Source organism: Triturus cristatus, chromosome 7 (assembly GCF_964204655.1).
Source record: "Triturus cristatus chromosome 7, aTriCri1.1, whole genome shotgun sequence".
NCBI classification, from domain to species: Eukaryota; Metazoa; Chordata; class Amphibia; order Caudata; family Salamandridae; genus Triturus; species Triturus cristatus.
Window position 1 is genome coordinate 98920889 of NC_140590.1, and position 18006 is coordinate 98938894.

General features: G+C 42.5%; 1 protein-coding gene across 1 annotated transcript in view; it reads right to left on the reverse strand.

Annotated features, from left to right (window-relative positions):
* LOC146808916 (ly6/PLAUR domain-containing protein 3-like) overlaps positions 1 to 18006 on the reverse strand; it is a 279643-nt gene that overhangs the window by 72314 nt on the left and 189323 nt on the right. Inside the window, exons 3-4 of the mRNA XM_085614253.1 lie at positions 16005 to 16187; positions 9585 to 9725 (exon numbers count right to left, since the gene is read on the reverse strand). Coding sequence (XP_085470379.1) covers positions 9585 to 9725; positions 16005 to 16187 — 324 coding nt within the window. The remainder of the gene's footprint in view (positions 1 to 9584; positions 9726 to 16004; positions 16188 to 18006) is intronic.

An 18006-nucleotide genomic window follows, 5' to 3' on the forward strand; every position in this document is an offset into this window, starting at 1 on the left:
AAAACATGTAGGGGGGCTATCCTTGATTCCTGTATGGATTTTGGTCAACTCTGGGGCTTTACACCCTGGAAAGGATATGAAGTCTTAGAGAAAAAGTCAGTCTTTTTCGTGCCTGGACCTTGACTGGTTTCTCAATTTCATTAACTAAATGTAAGATCAATGGAGGAAAATCTTGGGGAGAGGGGAGACAACTGTAGACTGCAGTCAGTATTAGCAGAAAATATCATGCAAGCATAGTGCCTCTACCCAGGCATGCAGGTTTCAAACCTTACTATAAGTAAGGGACAGAAGAGGTTAGGCCTGGCAAATATGGAGAATGGTGACAGGAAAGTTAACCTAGCACTCACGTCCGGGTTTTGGGGGGTACTTCTAGGACCTGATAGTTCAATGACCATAAAAGGGATAAAAGGGCAGCAGAGGCACTGGGAGGTGCCTGAGAAAGCCTGATTTTCGACAGTTTGTCACCCATTTGTGATACTTCAATTTTGTTATTTTTTCCTCTTCTTGTCATCTGTTTACCAGTTTGGTCCATTTGGACCCTTTCCATTAGTTCCTGCATCCATTCTAGCTTCTGCTCCCTGTTTTTCTTCCACTCCTTTGCAATTCTGAATCTCTCTGATCTTCTGTGTAAATCTGAATATTCCTGCTTCTCCAGCAAGCTGCAGCCCTCATAGTTGCAGTTCCGTAACCTCTCCTCAGCCATTCGACTCAAGCCCTGATTTGTCAGGGATTGACCACCGTTTTCACCTGCCTAAACTTCAACTCCCAGGGAGCCCTGTGGCACAACGGAGGTGGAGCCACGTCTGTAAATAGCTACGCCATACGCTGGAAAGGCGTGCGTTATACTGGATCGCGACCCAGTCCCGTTCGATCCGACCGAGAGAGAAGCAGACTTGCGGACGCGTCTGCCTTTCCACCTCGACTTTGTTCTTCGTGATTTGCCTTTCCCGGACTTGAGGCAGCCTTTGCTGCCACCCCAGCAGATGTTTGTTTCTCGATCCGCGCTTCGTGGAGATTTAGTGAGAACCGGAGAGAACGCTCTGTTCTCAGACTGCCTCGATTTGGTTTGGACTTCGGTACTTCCTCGTTTCCTGGAGACAGATGACTGCTAACTGCCGAGGACTGCAGGAGCCATTCTGACCCCCACCGCGCTCTGAGGTAAGAGCGTCTGATTTGAATTCTGGGCTAAACCGAGTTGGGCACTCGGTTTTGCCCATCTGGTCCTGCAAACACACTCTATCAAAAGAGCACACAACAAAGTTTCTATAGTTGGCCGAGTGAGCGCCCTGACTTGATTTTCTGGCACTTTTGTTTTGCGTTATAAGGAGAGGGCGCCAGGCTTGAACTTACTATACTGCCTGCAGCTGTCTAGGCAGTGACTATTCTGGGCCGAGTGAACCCTTGTACTGGTCGCTTGTTCTTCAACTACCTGCACCGGGGATTGTTCCGCTCTACTCCTCGCCAAACCCCTGGGATCAGGGATGGTTCGTTAGGGTGCCTTTTTCTTTTGTACTATTCCTCGACCAAGGAATGTTTCGTTCTATTTGATTTTGGGAAGGAAAACAGGGAGGCACTTGTGCTGTTCAACGGGTGTGCATCCCCCTGGGGCGCATTGGGAGCGAGACTTGTATATCAGTTCCCTGAGATTCAAAACTGTTACACCGTCACCACAACGTTGCTGTTTAAGATTTCTAGCCTGGCTGCTATGATGGGTATGCTGTAATACCGCTGTTTGAACATAGAGAAGCCTGGTGGTTGTCCGTGAGACAGGTCAAATAAAACATCTACTAGTGAGACACTTTGAGAGTAGTGTTGCATGCCTTTGTGTTTCATCTACCAGTTCTTTGTTTTACAGATTCTACTCCCTGCTGTTCCCTTCGTTTGCCTTCCCTTACTTGATCGCCCTAATACTCTGTGCATTTACTGTAGCAGTTGGGGATGTCAAGGGGTGGAACCCTTATAGCATCGCACGAATCCTGAGGAGTACCTGTCATTCGGACAGGATCGTTAGATGATTCCTGATTGGGCTGGGACTTACATGGTACTTCCTCACTGTGCTAGAGATAAGCTTGGATGTCATCAGAATACATATCAAGTACTGATGTTACACTGCTAAGGCACATATTATATGTTTGTCTTCCTTGCATCTCTCCCTCTCTTCTATAAGATAACTGATTTGTGGCTCTGACATGACATGATCCTAGGATGTTGTGGCCCATTCCAAACCAGTGTCTTTTCTATTGAGTACCTTGGTTAAAAGATGCGGGTGATTGGGATTTTTTGCTATATTTTATGTGAAGATTACAATTCAATTCAATTCAAAAAGGTCTTTATTTCGATTGTTCATCTTAAAAGACAGGTATAAAAGAATAAAAGGCACATCCAAATTTACAGGAAGAAAGATAAAATAACTTTTAAAAACAGTACTAAGTATATCAATCGAAAACACTTTACATGTGTACATACGCCTGCTTAGCTTATTACAGTTCGTCCCTAAAAATGACCTTAACTAATAATCATAACCCACCAACTTTTTCACGAATAGCCCAAGACCAGCTCAAAAACTTTGGCAACCCCTGTTATTACAATGGCATTGCCCCCGCTTTTCAGTAATCTCTTGGCGGTCATTGCTGAGTTCGTGCCCAGGTTTCCGCATAGGGGTTTAAGCCACACGCTTCTAGGTAACCGGTAGGCAGGGCAAACGTATAGTAAGTTGTCAATGGTTTTAACGGATTCAGGGCAAAATGGACACCTATCACCCTTACCGGTTGTCCAGTTGCGAGTGAACTTCCTTAACGGGAGGGTTTCTACTCGAAACTGGTGAAATAGTCTGCGGTCTCTGGGTTTGGTGATAAGGTCCCAGTAACCTTCCAGCTGGGGGTTATCTTTAAAATCCAGAAAAGCTCTTGACAATGAAGAGCCTCCTGTGCTAGCGTACCTCCTGTAATTAATTAAATCCCAGTAGGCTGCTCTGAATAATACTTTTGATGGAAAAACAGCCGACTCTGGAGACACCCATAAGTCCCTCATCCCCATCTCTGTAAGTAAGGCTTTAATTCTGGATAGCCATAAGATCTTATTAGAGCGATCCAGACCCCTTATTTCAGCTAAGGCTTTGGCGAAAGGGCTTAATCCTGGTACTGTCCAGAGCCTTCTCCAGAAAGCCAACATTCTGAACTGGGCGATGTCCTCGATTGTATTACAGCCTAAATCAAGGAGGAGGGGGGTGCGGGGGTCGAACTGGGGAGGCCCACTATAGATCTAAAGAACTTATTTTGGGCCTTTGTTAGGTCTGTTAGATTACTACAACCCCAGATCTCGGCACCGTAAAGTATAGCCGGGATGATTTTCAGGGTGTATAATTTAACAACTGGGGCTATTGGCTTGGTCTGAGAAAGCCTGTGTTCCTTTATCAAAGCCTCTGCTAGCTGGGAATGTTTCAAAGCAAGTAGCTTCACATGGGGTAACCAGCTCAGCCTTGCACCTAGGGTGATACCCAAGTAAGAGAAAACGTTGGCCTGTTCCAAGAGCTTCCCGCTCATGAAAACTCTTGCAGAAACAGGCCATGCCCTGTGGAGTACCATAAATTTAGTTTTTCCCACATTGACAACCAGCTCATGATCGCCACAAAACTCCTCAAAGCGAGACAGTGCCAACTGGAGGCCCTGCCTCGTTTTTGAGAGAATCAGGGTGTCGTCGGCGAACATGAGCAGAGGTATCCTTTGGCCTGCCAACATGGGCGCGTCTGTTATCGAGGTACTGCACCACCCCATTGATCAAAAGAGAAAAGAGGGTTGGGGCCAGGACACACCCCTGGCGAACACCCTTCCCAACACTGAACTTCTCGGTGACCTCACCTGGTTTCCCCCACCGAACCCGGGCATAGTTGGAATTGTGGAGTTTAACCACAAAATCCACCAATTCCTTGGGTAACCCTAGTCCCAACAGGACGTCCCACAATTTGGCTCTAGGAACAAGGTCGAACGCAGATTTCAGATCTACGAATGCTGCGAATATCAGGCCCTTACCTAAAAGGACATCCTTCCAGTAAAGCATGACAAATCTGAAAACTTGGTCTAATGTCCCCATATGCGCCCGGAAGCCTACTTGCAAGGAAGATAAGATGTTCTCTTTAGTCATCCAGCTTTAGATCCTGCTCAAGAGGACCCGAGCAGTAATTTTTTGGAGTGCATCGATAAGGCTGATGGGCCTATAATTGGCCGGAGCGGAACGATCCCCCTTCTTGTAGATCGGGATGATTTCCGCCCCACACCAAGAAGATGGGAATGGTGTGCCCCGCGCCAGTGAATTAATCAGTGTCGTGATGTAGGGAACCCACAGGTCGCTATTCTGTTTAAAAAGATCTGGAGGGATACAATCAGGCCCTGGAGCCTTACCACTTGGAATGTTGCTTAGGACCACCTCAACCTCCTTGGCACTAACCGTCAGTGGAGAGTCGACGCTTATAACCGGAACAGTCGTTTCACACTCCGTACCCTGATGATATTGGGCTTCAAAAAAGCCAACCCTGTGAAGTGGATCCACATTGTTGATTGGGGTAATCAACCTTTGCCCATTCCCCCATTTTATTAAGTCCCAGAACCGAGACATATTCCTCCCTTTGCAAGCGGACAACAGATCCTTCTATCGTTTCTCGTCCCAGTCCCTTTTTGCATCTCTTTGGGTGGATTTATAATGTGCCCTAGACTGTTGGATAGTAGAATGGTTCCTGGATTGGATTGCTTTCATGAGGGCTTTATGGGAGGACCTACAGGTGTCGTTATACCATGAAGTGGGTTTTGACTTACATTTCGCTCTTATCGGTTTGGAATTTAAAAAGAACCCCTTCAGACTACAAAAAAGCTCTTTGTGGATTATAGGTAATTTGACTTTGAGAGCCTCCTGTGAACCACAGTCATTGATTTCCTCTACAGAGCCTGAGACTAGTGTCCGGATTTCTAGCATGTTCTTATCATCAAGTGCCACCTTGTCCCAGCGGACCCTTCTCAAGTCGTTACCCAATATTACGTGGTTAGGACAACTGACCGACTCTATAGTTACTATAGGGCCAAAACTCAGCCCATTTAGTGTGAGCACCAGGGGGTTATGGTCGCTTTCGGGGCTGGGATATACTTTCATGTCTGAGACATGGTGCCAAAATTCTACTTTAACTAGGATGTAGTCTATCCTACTTTTATGACGCCCATTGTCAAAGGTCGCCTCCCCCATTACGTCAGACTTCGTCCTGCCATTAACAGCCCTGAGACCCTATTCCAGACACAGCCCTTTAACCTGGAGAGCTGCCTCAGTCCATTTTTTGATGGGTTGGAGATCCAATTGTGGCACACCCCAGAGAACATCCACCTCCTCACTAAGCCTACCATCGTCAAAGTCCAGCGGCTCAAAGCATGTGTTGGAATCACCGGCTATAATCAAGTTGGTATTATGGACGCCCTCGACTAAAAGGGACTCAAGGACTACTATAACCGGAGAACACCTGCCCCCCAGCTGCCCTCTGGCATAAACATTATACAGGAGTAGATCGAGTCCTCCTGAGGATCTTACTCTTATTGCTAAGATGTCGGGATTGTCGAGAGGTATCTCATCCACAGTTATCCCCTCCTTTTGCCTGACTCAGCATGATAGACCTCCTACCGGCCTCCCCCTTAAGCCCTTATATGCCGGTTTCGAGAAATTTAAATAACCGACATGAAATATGTTATCCACAGACCAGGTTTCTTGGAATGCCCAGATGTCTACACCGTTGATAAAGGATGTCTACACCGTTGATAAAGGATGCCCAATCAGCTGACACAATTTTGGATTCCAGGCCCGCTGTCAGACTCTAGTTACGGTACTCAACTTACACAGGAACAGAGATGCTAGATCCCAAATCCACCCCGACAGCAATCCAGAGCTTAGTGTGACAAGTCTCTAGAGTGGCTATCTTGGGGGAAGGGGAAAATGGATAAAATAACAAAAGAGAGAAGAGACTGTTCTGCGGCTTTCTTCAGGAGTCCGTCCAGCAGACTTCTATTGCTGAAGAGGTAACCTGTAGACAAGAGTTATTGTTATCATAAACTTTTAGTCCTTAACCTCTCTTATCTCTTAACCCCTATTGCCTTATTTCCTTACCATGCCATTTCCAGAACTCAGCTTCTCTTCTATTTCTTTTATTTCTTTTCTGTGTGTGCTTTTTATTTCTTAACTATATTCTTCGTCTGCAATTAAAAAGGAAATAGCTAGAACCCAAGGTTTATCTGCCTCATATGAATCTTTCTCTCTGTGCTTCTTACTTACTTTCCTATTTTTCTTTTCACTCTCCTATGTTTTATCTTCCTTGGTATCTGCCTTAGTTCACAGTTTCTTTTTCTTTTTGCACACCTGCAATATATTTACATTTATCTGTTAAGAACTTCTGCTTTCTTTTTAACTAGGTGTTATCTATTTTAATTTGGTATTCTACTTACTGGGTTTGAGGTCTTTTCCTATTTGTAATTATTCATCTGTGTATTTTATGTTTTCTCTTCTTTTCGTGGTGGAATTTTACTCTCTGTTCTTAGCTACTGTCCGACGACTTATTTCTGTGGTAAGTATGGTTTTATCTTATTCTAATTATTTTTAGTTGCTCAAGCGTTCTAACATGTATTGCAATTCTCTCTACGTTTTTTCAGGACTTGCCGTTACAACTCGTTACCTCTGTGAAGAATTACAGTAAAGCCACTTTCCTCACAGTAAGTTATATTACTCTATTGATATCAGTAATTTACTTCAGTTCTCTGACGTGACAAATATACACTCGTTAACTTAGCTTCGTTTTTCTTTTTCTTCCTTCAGATGCTCCTGTAGACGCTGCTTCCTCGCCCTGACGACTCAGTGCGAAATCTTCACAAACTGAGATTTGCTGTTCTCCTCAAACGTCACTACTTCATTGAACTCGGATTTCTAACTTGTATCTACTGACTTCCGAAAGCCCTTCAGTTTAGATTCTGAAAAGCCTTCAAACAAAACCTGAAACACTTTTTGTCAGCGCGCTCTGAAGTGCGCACCTGACTCTCTAGAATTCTTGGTGAAGTGCTCAGTTCCTAAGCAGCGCGAGCCTCACCTAGGATTCCAGCGCGTTCTCTGCCAAACACTAGAACGCTAACAGCTACTCGGTTCTGGTGGCCTTTTCTGGCGCCATTTCCGAGTCAGCTCCACCCATTTACCTTCCATTGCTCGGGGTGTACAAACTTTGAGTCTTCGATGCGCAATTAAACCTATCTGTAATCTTGGGGTCCTGACACCCGCTATATTCCACGAGGAAATAAGCATGGATACATCCTGTGAGGAAGGCAGGGGCCCAGTGGCAGCTACTGGGACCGTAGGGCAGCAGTCCAGGATAGATGCGGGTGTGTTGACAATGGTGGTAACAGAGGTCTGGACCAAAAGATCTGGCGGGCTAGGGTGGCTGGTATTAGATAACACCCCTCCAATCCCAGATACATCTGTCAGTACTCTCCCCTTGGTTCCCACCCATTGTCAATCTAATTATTCAAGTGGTGAAAGAACATTGAAACGATTATTAAGCTGGATAGAAAAATCGGGCCTAAGATGGTTACGTCTTGCTATACGGGCATCCCGGTGGCCCTGGGACGGGTGCTGTTGGTAAAAAAAACAAAGGGGGAGTATGGCAATAGAGGCCCCATTTACAGGTTTAAAACTAGCTGCCTCTAAAATATGACGAACGAGGCCTGGGGACCTAAAGCTTAGGACTACACAATCTCCTTTTAAAAATTTGGCAGATTGCCCAACCCATTCAATCCGTCTGGCCATTTTAAATTCCTCAAATAGACCATCCCCAAGATTTGTCGTTTTGTTCAAGTGATGTAGGGCCTTATTTTTAAGGGAGGACCAGTGTTCTTGAATGCCCTGGGGGAGGATGGGAACGTTCGCCAAGATGACCGTGTAAGGGGATGCTTCCGGGGGCAGATGAAGAAAGGGATGCCTCACTTGGTAACCAGAGTTAATGTTGTTGTTCGGCCTCGGGGGGCTCTTAAACGCTGATGACCTTTGGTTGGAGATTGTCTCAACATTACTGGGCCCACTTAGCTGGACGGTTCTCATGCTTCCAACAGAGTCAGCCCCAGCCTTGTGTATTTTTGCTTGAACCATATTGCCGCACTGGTCCTTATGAATGTCCCCCACCAAAGCTAGAGTGTTACTGGTAGAGGCAGCTTTGGGGGAGTGAGCCTGGACCTCATGTGATAGGCTTGCAAAAGCCTGGTGTCGACAGAGTCCAATCTTTTAGTGAGCGGCTCAAGAAGGACAGCTAGTTGCTTCTTTAGGACAGAAGAAAAGTCACTTCTACTCAAAAAGTGGTTAAAGTCGGTAGGTACTTTGGAAGAGTTATCAGTGGGTGGAGGGGGTACTGCGCTTGAACTACCAAACACAAATACCTCATTCGTAGCGGTAGATGGCATAAGGGGTTTTTGTTTTGTAGTGCTGCGCCCCTTCCTTACTTTTTTCTGTGGCATTTTGTTAATTTTCCCTACCACTTTCATCCCTCTGGTGGTGACGCCGGCGGGGGTGCACGAAGAACTTGGAGGAGGGAGCGGGTGGTGCTCAGGGCTAAATGTGACAGGGCTAGGTGTCCTGGACCGCAGGCAATCATTGGGAGCAGCCAGTTCAGAAGTTGACCCGGAGACATTTAAGAGTGTGCAAGGCTGTGGCCCCCCCCTAAAACCCTGGGGTCTAAAGAAAGTCTTCGTTCAGTGGCCTCTATCTCATGGATTAAAACAGATTCCGCTCTTTTTAGGAAAGTGTCCAGGGTACCGACCACCCTCCCGGCCGTTTTCCATTTGTTCATTGTGAGACTACTTTACAGAAGCACTGCCCTACGGCACGGATGAGGACAATTATCAAAGCTGAAATAAAAATACACAGACCTGCTCCGAGTGCCAAGGGTGATGAATTGCACAGGAAAATAGGGTGGCCCAGCCCGGCCTCCTCCGGCCGCAGACGGCCCCCCCATGTCCCGGGCTTCGCCCGGGCGCCGCCCGCGCGCGTCCCGCACTGCGGGGCACCAGCTGTGTTCTTAAGCTCCCCCGGCACTGCCTGCTGACATCAAAGGCAAGCGCCTGGGGTGAGCGAGGACTGCTGGGAGCTGCAGTCCGTGCTGGGCGTTCCCCTCACGGCAGACCCGCTGGTGGTGGGAGAAATACTGATGGGCCCCTTGCTGGCCGTTCCCCTCACGGCAAGTAGGCAGATAGGCAGGCAGACTTTCCGAAATTCGGCGCGTCCCGCGTGAAGATTACATTATTACCATTAAACCCTGACAGATGGAAATAACCATAGAATTTCCCCTCCTCCATCCCTGATCATAGCCATTGAAGAGACTATACATTTCTAATGCTATAAAACCAAAACAAGATAACTTTTAGACCCTCCCATGTAATATGATGAAAATAATTCAGACAAGCACCCAGACACCCTTAACACATACAGATGGGTGACACACAAAGTCCTGCAGATATACTAAGGGGACTGTAGAGATAATCTGTGGTGCTCGGTAAGGTTGCTGTGGATGACCGAAGAGGCTTTACCTAGAATTATGGTGCCAATCCCTTGATAGCAGACTGGAGAGTGACCCTGGCATTTCACAACAGCAGCGTTCTTAGCAGAGCACTGGTTCCTTGAGGTACTGACGCAGGAGTAACATTCCCGATCATTGGGGACCGAAGAGTCTGAAAGAAAAGAAAAGGAAATATGTTGCTTATCACCCTAAGCCAACACAGTATGTTTACATCAGCGATGCCCAAACACTCAAGACTATAAGAAGGACAAGGTTGAGCAAACTAGTGGCCCTAATTTTAGACGCCCATATAGCAAACTCTGAGATGCACACTCTAATTGCTACTGTGCTTTGCAACCTAATTAATCTTAGAAAGGACCTGAGCCACAAAACATCCTTCTATGAATAGGTGTAACTTACTCCTGGAAATTGAGGAGTAAGTCACAGCTACGGTGAGTCAGGTCCCAGGCAGAAAAATCTAGGTCACATTTAAGTAACATCTATTTATACCCTGGACCAATTTGATGCCTTTACATACATCCCTGATACTTATGTAATTGCACCATTCTCATTATGCATCCTACACGGTGCAATCCTGATGCAACAGCTACACATACTAGCTTAGAAAATGTAGTCCATATAGACAACTAAGCTAAATTACCTTAGTTTAAATTTTGATAGACAAATTCTCATTAAGTGTTTCATCATACTTTTGCTACCATCTTATCCCTTATCAGCAAGAGCACATGGTGTCTAAAGGTCACTTTTATGTGGTGTCCTGAGGGATTTGTTTAACATTTTTAGAATATCAGATCTATTTTAACATGTAAAATGTTTCACTGGGCTTCAAACAGAATCTGACGATGATTAAAACTTTGAACATGAGGCGTCAATTAACAACAATTTGCCTTCAGTGCATCCCCTGGCAAAAAGATAAATAGGTAGTCAAGCCCAGATTTATAAAGATTTTCTTTTTTTTATTTTACTTTTTCAAAGCAGACCTAATGCAAATGGTTATTTATGTTGTTTGCTAAAAACAAGTAACACAGTGCATTTCACTGCCTTGCATTACTTTGCATCAGAGAGGCATTCCCTTGCTGGTGCACAGGCATGCCTTGCATTACTTTGCATCAGGGAGGCATTCCCTTGCTGGTGCACAGGCATGCCTTGCATTACTTTGCATCAGGGAGGCATTCCCTTGCTGGTGCACAGGCATGCCTTGCATTACTTTGCATCAGTGAGGCATTCCATGCCTGGTGCATGGGCATTCCCATCCATCCACCCATTGATTGTGTTGCATACCCATATATGCAAATACTTATAAACAACAATTTTCTCCAAAATCCTCCACCTCCATGAGGATGGAGTAGCGGGAAAATATCTTTATTTCTCCTCATTATTTCCTCTTTGCATGCGTGCTGCATTCTGCATAAAAACTATCCTGATCGCAACACAGACATACTTGCACTATGGTGCAAGGTTGCCAGCATCGGTCCTCGGCAGCACAACGTGTTCTGGGACAAGGAGAGAGCAGAACTGAGACATTTTCAGAAGATATGAAGCAGTTCCGCTCTCTACCATTCAAGCAACACAGCACACCAACTTTACTTCCTGCATTGCATTACATTTTTGTAAATCAGGCCCTAGATTCTAAAAACATAAAAACGGGTGTTATGTTATTAGCTGCTGAACACGTTGTGAGTAACAACAATTTATTCTATTTGGTACTAAGTGGACCAGCCCTTTACACTATAGCCCTTGCCCTAACCTGCTTGCTCTTTGTGTAGGAATAGTTTGGTTTGGTGCAAGATCAGTTGACATCTCTGGAAGGCGACTGCCTGTGTAACATAGACCAATGTGGAGTACTTGCCAGCCACCTTTTCCACTGATTTTTCCTGAGGTTTGCTGAACAAGGCTAAACAGTATTTATTAAGGTAGGCGTTCTACTTGTTTTGAACAATGTGTAGGCTAGAAGGGGGCTACTAAAATGGGAGTGCTAAGCAGCCGTGTGCAGAAGGCGCATCACTGGTGTGCTAAGGCTTGCATGTCTGCGACCAATCCACATTCCAATCCAGGCTCAGCATCAGTCATGTTGTCCATGTTGTCCATCTTTCTCCAGACTTGGATGCTCAAACCTGGGTGAGTGAATGGCTGGGCCCTGATAAATTGTCAGGCAGTATGATTTTATGGCTTAACTCTAATGCCTACCTTTTATATACAATTAATTGATTTGGGAAGGTCGGTAAGATGACAGATCTCATGAACGGCAGCCCTAAATCGGGATTACAACTTGATAGGCACAAAAGAGAATAAAAGGCAAGGATATGCAGGATTTTAAGCCGGTATCTTGTCAGGTCGCAAAAGAAAAGCCTGGGCCAAGGACAATCTGAGATGTGCACTAATAAATTCTCAGTCGTGGGTAAAGATGCCATGGAGGTCTATGAGCTACTGACTCAAGGTAATTTGGCTGTTACTGAAACATGGTTCTGAGACACTTGCTCCCCAGATATAGCAGCAATGCTCTGCATAGGATTTGGTATTCTTCATCTCCACCAGTGACAGTAATAGTGGATACCCATTATACAATTAGAAAACTTACATTAGTGGACTTCTCCTTATCAGAGCTTCCATATTTCTCAATCACATCCCCTCCCTCAGTTCTTCTGAGTGCTGTAATTTGCTATTGTCTGTAGGGTCCAGCCAAATCTTTTATCAACCATTTTTTTTTTAGATCTTTTCCTTTCTTTATCTTCGGAGCGTGCACATTTTATAGCAGTAGGAGATTTTAATGTATGAGCAGAAATCCCTGTTAATGTGTTTGCTTTGTGGACAGTGGCAATTTTAGATCTTCTTCAATAATTCAAGTATTAGCACATCAGAAAAAACATACACTGTGTAGGAAAATGCCCTTTTTGTGCCATCCACCCACCCCCCAATTTCTTGCTGGATTTTATTGCAGCTGCACGGATAATGCACTCTATGTCTCTGACGTCCTGCACCTGGTGTATGTGCTCTGACAGCTAAAAATGTGTATGACTGACCAATCCCTGGTCGCTAGTTTACTGCAGGAATTTTTGCACCACCACTAAAGTGACAAGTGAAACTATAACTTTGCCTGACACTGCAACCTGACATGGCAGTTTGAAAACTGCAAATTCTACCTGGCAAAATAAACCTTTCGCCAGACATAGACCTTCATTTTTAATGCCACAGGTCACCCCCAATGTAGCCATGAATTCCCAAAAGGCAGGGTGCACAGTATTTAAAAATTAGGACATATACATTTAATGGTTTACGTGTCCTGATGGTAAAAACCCTTCAAAGTTGTTTGTCACTGTAGCAAGCTATGAGAAACAAATGGTCCTAGACCTGTAGCATGAAAACGTGAAATCAATTGAAGCTTTTTTTATACAAGTGCTGGAAAAAGATTCAACAGCTAATCATTAATAGTATGGATTGTTACTTAATTGAAGGTTAGCACCCTGAAAAGAAAAGGGACAAGGAGAAAATACACCCCCATTGTTTTATCCAAATGTATTCACAGTTTAAGTTTCAAAACAAGTACGGCAAAATCGGTAAAGACATTACCACATCCGATAAAGATTAAGACGGTTGCTCAAAAAAAGGGAAACGGGTGTAGAAAGAGATGTGCTCATGCTAGGAACAAGAAGAGAGGAAGATTTACAGACAGTAAAAATCAAATTCATATTCATTTGGAGTTGATATTGGTTTTTCAATTTAACAGAAACCAGTATAATGAGGCCTGTCCATAGTATAGTTCATGCATCAAGTCAATCATCAATTTCTTTAAGTGCACAAATGCAACATCAGATGAGAGGACCGGATGATATACTAAGGTACAAGCCCTTGTTGAGGGGTATGCTTCGACGTTTTGACTCGACTTGCGCATAGAGGGTAATTTAAAACCTCCGCTTGAGGGTCTTCATCAGGACAGAGGGGAAGGTGAGGAAACCTAATCCTGGTGCTGAGGATGAGCAACACAGGTCACTATTCCCATTGGTAAATAGTCCGCAAAATGCGCCAATTGAGTAGCAACGCTGTCATAGGGAACACAAAACTATGGATTAATTCAACTGCTTTTGGAATTCACGTGTATAACACCCGTGGTTATAACCTATCGAATGAAACTTCGATACCAACACCTCATTTAATTGCGTGTTCCCCATACTCCGTATTTTGAGGCCCATTCACCAACGGGAGTAGTGACCTGTGTTTTATATCCTCAGCACCAGGATTAGGTTGCCTCACCTCACCCCAGCTGACTGGAGGGTCCCTGGGCTGTGCCCAGGAAATGAATTAACTTCAAAGAGGCCTCCCCAGTCAGAAACACATCTTATCTGACACTAGGTCTTCCTCTTCCCTTTGCGACACTAGGCAAACGGGCACCAGTTCCAGTGGAGGAAGCCTGCCCCTAAAACTTTCTAAGCGTGACCACAGAGGAGTGGTTCTCCTTGTGCTGGCCACACCTCTAGGAAGAGGTGTTAGGCAAGGTTGGCCCTTATCCCCTTTTTTGTTTAAATTAGCTTTAGAACCTTTCGTATTTAAACTTTGCCAAAATCCAGAGTTTTATGGTTTTACCGCTGAGAGCACGTCTATTAAGCTGGCAGCATACACAGATGATATTTTGTTATTTCTCTCAAAACCACAATCTTCCATACCTACTTTCCTTCACGAGACAGAGTCTTACTCTTCTGTCTCTGGTTATAAAGTCAACAAAGACAAATGCGAAATTTTACCCTTAACTAAATTTACTTTTAAGGGTGATTTTAAAATAATTCATTTCAAATGAAACACTAAACATATAAAATACTTGGGTATGTACTTCTCTGCTTCAATTAAATCATCAATCTCCATTAACTTAGATAAATGTTCCTTAAAAATATATTCCCTAATTACCAAATGGCACCCTTTATACTTATCTTGGTGGGGAAGGTTAGACACAATAAAGATGAAGTTATCCCCTATTATTCTTTTCTTACTATTTCTAACATTCCAGTTGCCATACCTCAAATTTTTTTTTAAAAACATTAATTCCTTATTATCTTCTTTTCTTTGGAATAAAAGAAGAACCCGTATGTCATTAACAAAACATATTCAACCTAAATGTGAAGGTGGAGTCAATTTTTCAGATTTTTCTACCTATCATAAACCTTTTAATTTACGTCAATCATCTCATTGGCTAATATGTTCCTCGTTGGATTCTCCTCTTTGGAGTATTCTTGAACATTCATATCTCGCTCCCTTCTTCTTTCAAGAATACCTATCATTTACTCGAAAGCCTCAGAAGTTATCTACTCCTATTGTTAAACATACAAATAAATTATTAGATACATTCATACTAGATAATACTGCTGACATGAGACCACTTTTACAGTCCTCCATATGGCATAATAACCGCATAATGATTAAAGGTAAACCCATTTATTGGAAATCATGGAGGCAAAGAGGTCTTCTTTGGGTTTACCAGCCAATTCAAAATGATGAAGTTATATCCTTTCATCAAACTAGAACTATTTTCCCAGGGATAAGACTAAAGTGGAAATGGAATGGTAATGTAATTTAGATGTTAACTGGTCCACTCAGATATGGAACAAGATTTGGCTTAAGATTAGGAAAACCTCTAGAGCAGCTAACACCACGCAGACACTCTTCTTTATTTACAATAGATTACTTCTTTCCCCGATTTTTCGCCATAAGATAAATGATGATATACCTAATACTTGCTGGTCATGTTCCTCCACAGATGCAAATTTAAAACATATACTTTTTACTTGCCCGTTTGTACATGAAGTCTGGAAATGTGTTTGGAAACAAATCACTCTAATCTTTCAATCTGGGGTGTCCTTCTCTTTTGCCAATATTTTTTGGGGTTCTCTCTCTGATGATTGGTCTCAATGTCCTTTAAATATGCATGTTTTGGATTTACTTTTGGGAGTAGCATTTCAGCAGATTACCAAACATTGTTAGAATCTGTCTGATCTCTCTTTCCAAGCTTGGTAGTATGATGTATGTCACAACCATATATCGGACACTGTTTATGTATATCCAATGTCTTTGGCTGTAAAACGTTTAAATATATGGTCCCCAGTTACAACATTTATTGATTTTCACGCTAAGCTTGCACATGCACGCACTACTTCAGCACAAGAAGTTTTAAAACCTCTTTGACATTCTGTTTTTCTGCTTTTATCATTGTTTATATAGATTTAATACAAATATTTTATGTTCCTGATAAATGACCAGACCTGTTTTATATTTTTGTATTTTCCTCAACCTCCTCTTTTCATTTTTTACTGATAATGTAAGCACTCATTCATGTACAATCATATGTTTACATACCATATTGTATATGTATCCTTATTGTATTTCCTCTTTTTTTTCCTTTTACTTGAATAAACTTTACTCTTTTGAAACTTAAAAAGAGAATTACCATTTAAGATGAATGGCGGCTGATGCAGGAAGTCTTCAGTCACCAAGGTATTACAGAGGTCTTGAGAGCAGGCGTGAGCTTCCACACGTCTATGTGAGGTATTGAATAAGCCTTCTTGGTATGAATTGTTGTGGAGGATGCCAATGTCACACCCCTTTATGGCTGCTGAAATATTTTGATTATCTGATGTTACAGAGAGAGAGACAGGGAAGAAAAAACATAAACATTAAAGGAGTGCACAGCAAAAACAGAGGCCGACATATTTATTAGAGAATAAGAACAGATAGATGAAAATTGATGAGTAGGTAGTGTGTCGCTCCCTTTACATACTGAAAATAACATAGAAAGTAAAATCACATAATGGTTAAAGGAAGAAGACTAATACAACTGATCTCTCTCACAAGCACACATACACCAATAAAATAACTCAAAGTGAAATGTATAACTTCTTGGGAGGTTGGTGTACATCAGTTTCCCTAAGTTACTAGCTACTGTAGGCTCTAGAGGTAGCAGACCTAAAATCTGAGAATCATAGGATTCAAAGCTTTGGGGGCTATTCATAAACTGCATTTTGTAGTATGTAGTACAAAATGCTATTCACATACCAATGCGCCAAGATGCTCCCAAGGGAGCGAAAGTCATGCTCTACAAATATTCATTTCAATTCAAGAATTCGACTCCCTCATGTTTTCTGTGTGGAGATCTCCACCCTGACTGCAAAGATCTTCGCACATGTAAGTATACGTTTTAGTAGTAAATGTGGGATGGATAGAGGAGAGTTGCTGGAAATGAGGAATACCTATTACTAAATAGGATGGGTTAAGGGAGGACCACGGAGGGATCTAGAGGGGGCTATGAAGAGGTTTGGAGGGGGTCAAACACCCACCCAGAAAAATGTAAGTACATTGTTATTTACAAACTGCCCTTCTATAGGTAGTGCAGCCAAAAAGGACCCAACACAGTAGTAAATGTACTACATTTTCAGAGCCGGAGTAAGTCCAGCACTACCCAAGGCCAATACCTTCCCATACAAAATAATGGCAGTAAGGACTAAAAATTAAAACCCAATAGGAACTAATGTTAGAACAAATTAAATAATTTAAACAATTTAAACATAGAAATACATTTTACTTTATATTAAAAAATGTTTATAAATAAAAACATGTTTCATTTAATTTTGAAATATTCTATTAAACATTTGTAAATGTAAAATGAATTTACCAATATTTACAAAAAATAATTACGTGGCCTTTAATTAATTTTCCAGATTATGTTTAATACTTATTAAGATATATTCTTTTTTCCATTGGTTTGGATTAATTTTTTTAATTTAAACTTCAGGAACATAATTTTCTTTTCATTTACTGTATTCAAAATAATAACATTTTTAATTTAAAATTAAATTAATAATGCTCTAACTTTTCTATATTGCTCTACATATAAAGTACATTTTATATATAAAATAAATACATGAGATATTTAACATTATTATTTAACATAAAACTATTGTTTCTATTTATTTTTTACGTTTAATACACATTTATGATTTTCCCTATACATCATCTCAATCACAGACATCTCTGTCAGATATGTAAAACTTCATATATGATCAAAACGTCACTACAAGTAGTAACTCAAAAGTGATATTTTACATTGCTACTGGCTCCACCCAGTTTCAAGGGTGTCTACACTTTACACATAAATGTTGAATACCAAAAAGTAGTAACTTTAAAGTTACTCAAATGTGTAAATGTACTTCTTGTAAATGTACAAGTGTGGATTTACGTTTATGAATAGGCCCCTTGGAATCGAAGTCTCAGTGTATATGCAACTTCTTGTGTCCACTAAATGGCATTCATAACATAATTTCGGAATGGATAATGAAACAATGCTTCTTTTGGTTCCATTAAAAGTTATTGGAATTTAAATAAACTAGACTGGTAAAACTGAACAGTGGCATTGTGGCTGTTTCCCCACGGCCTTTTATAAGCCTTTTACAAGC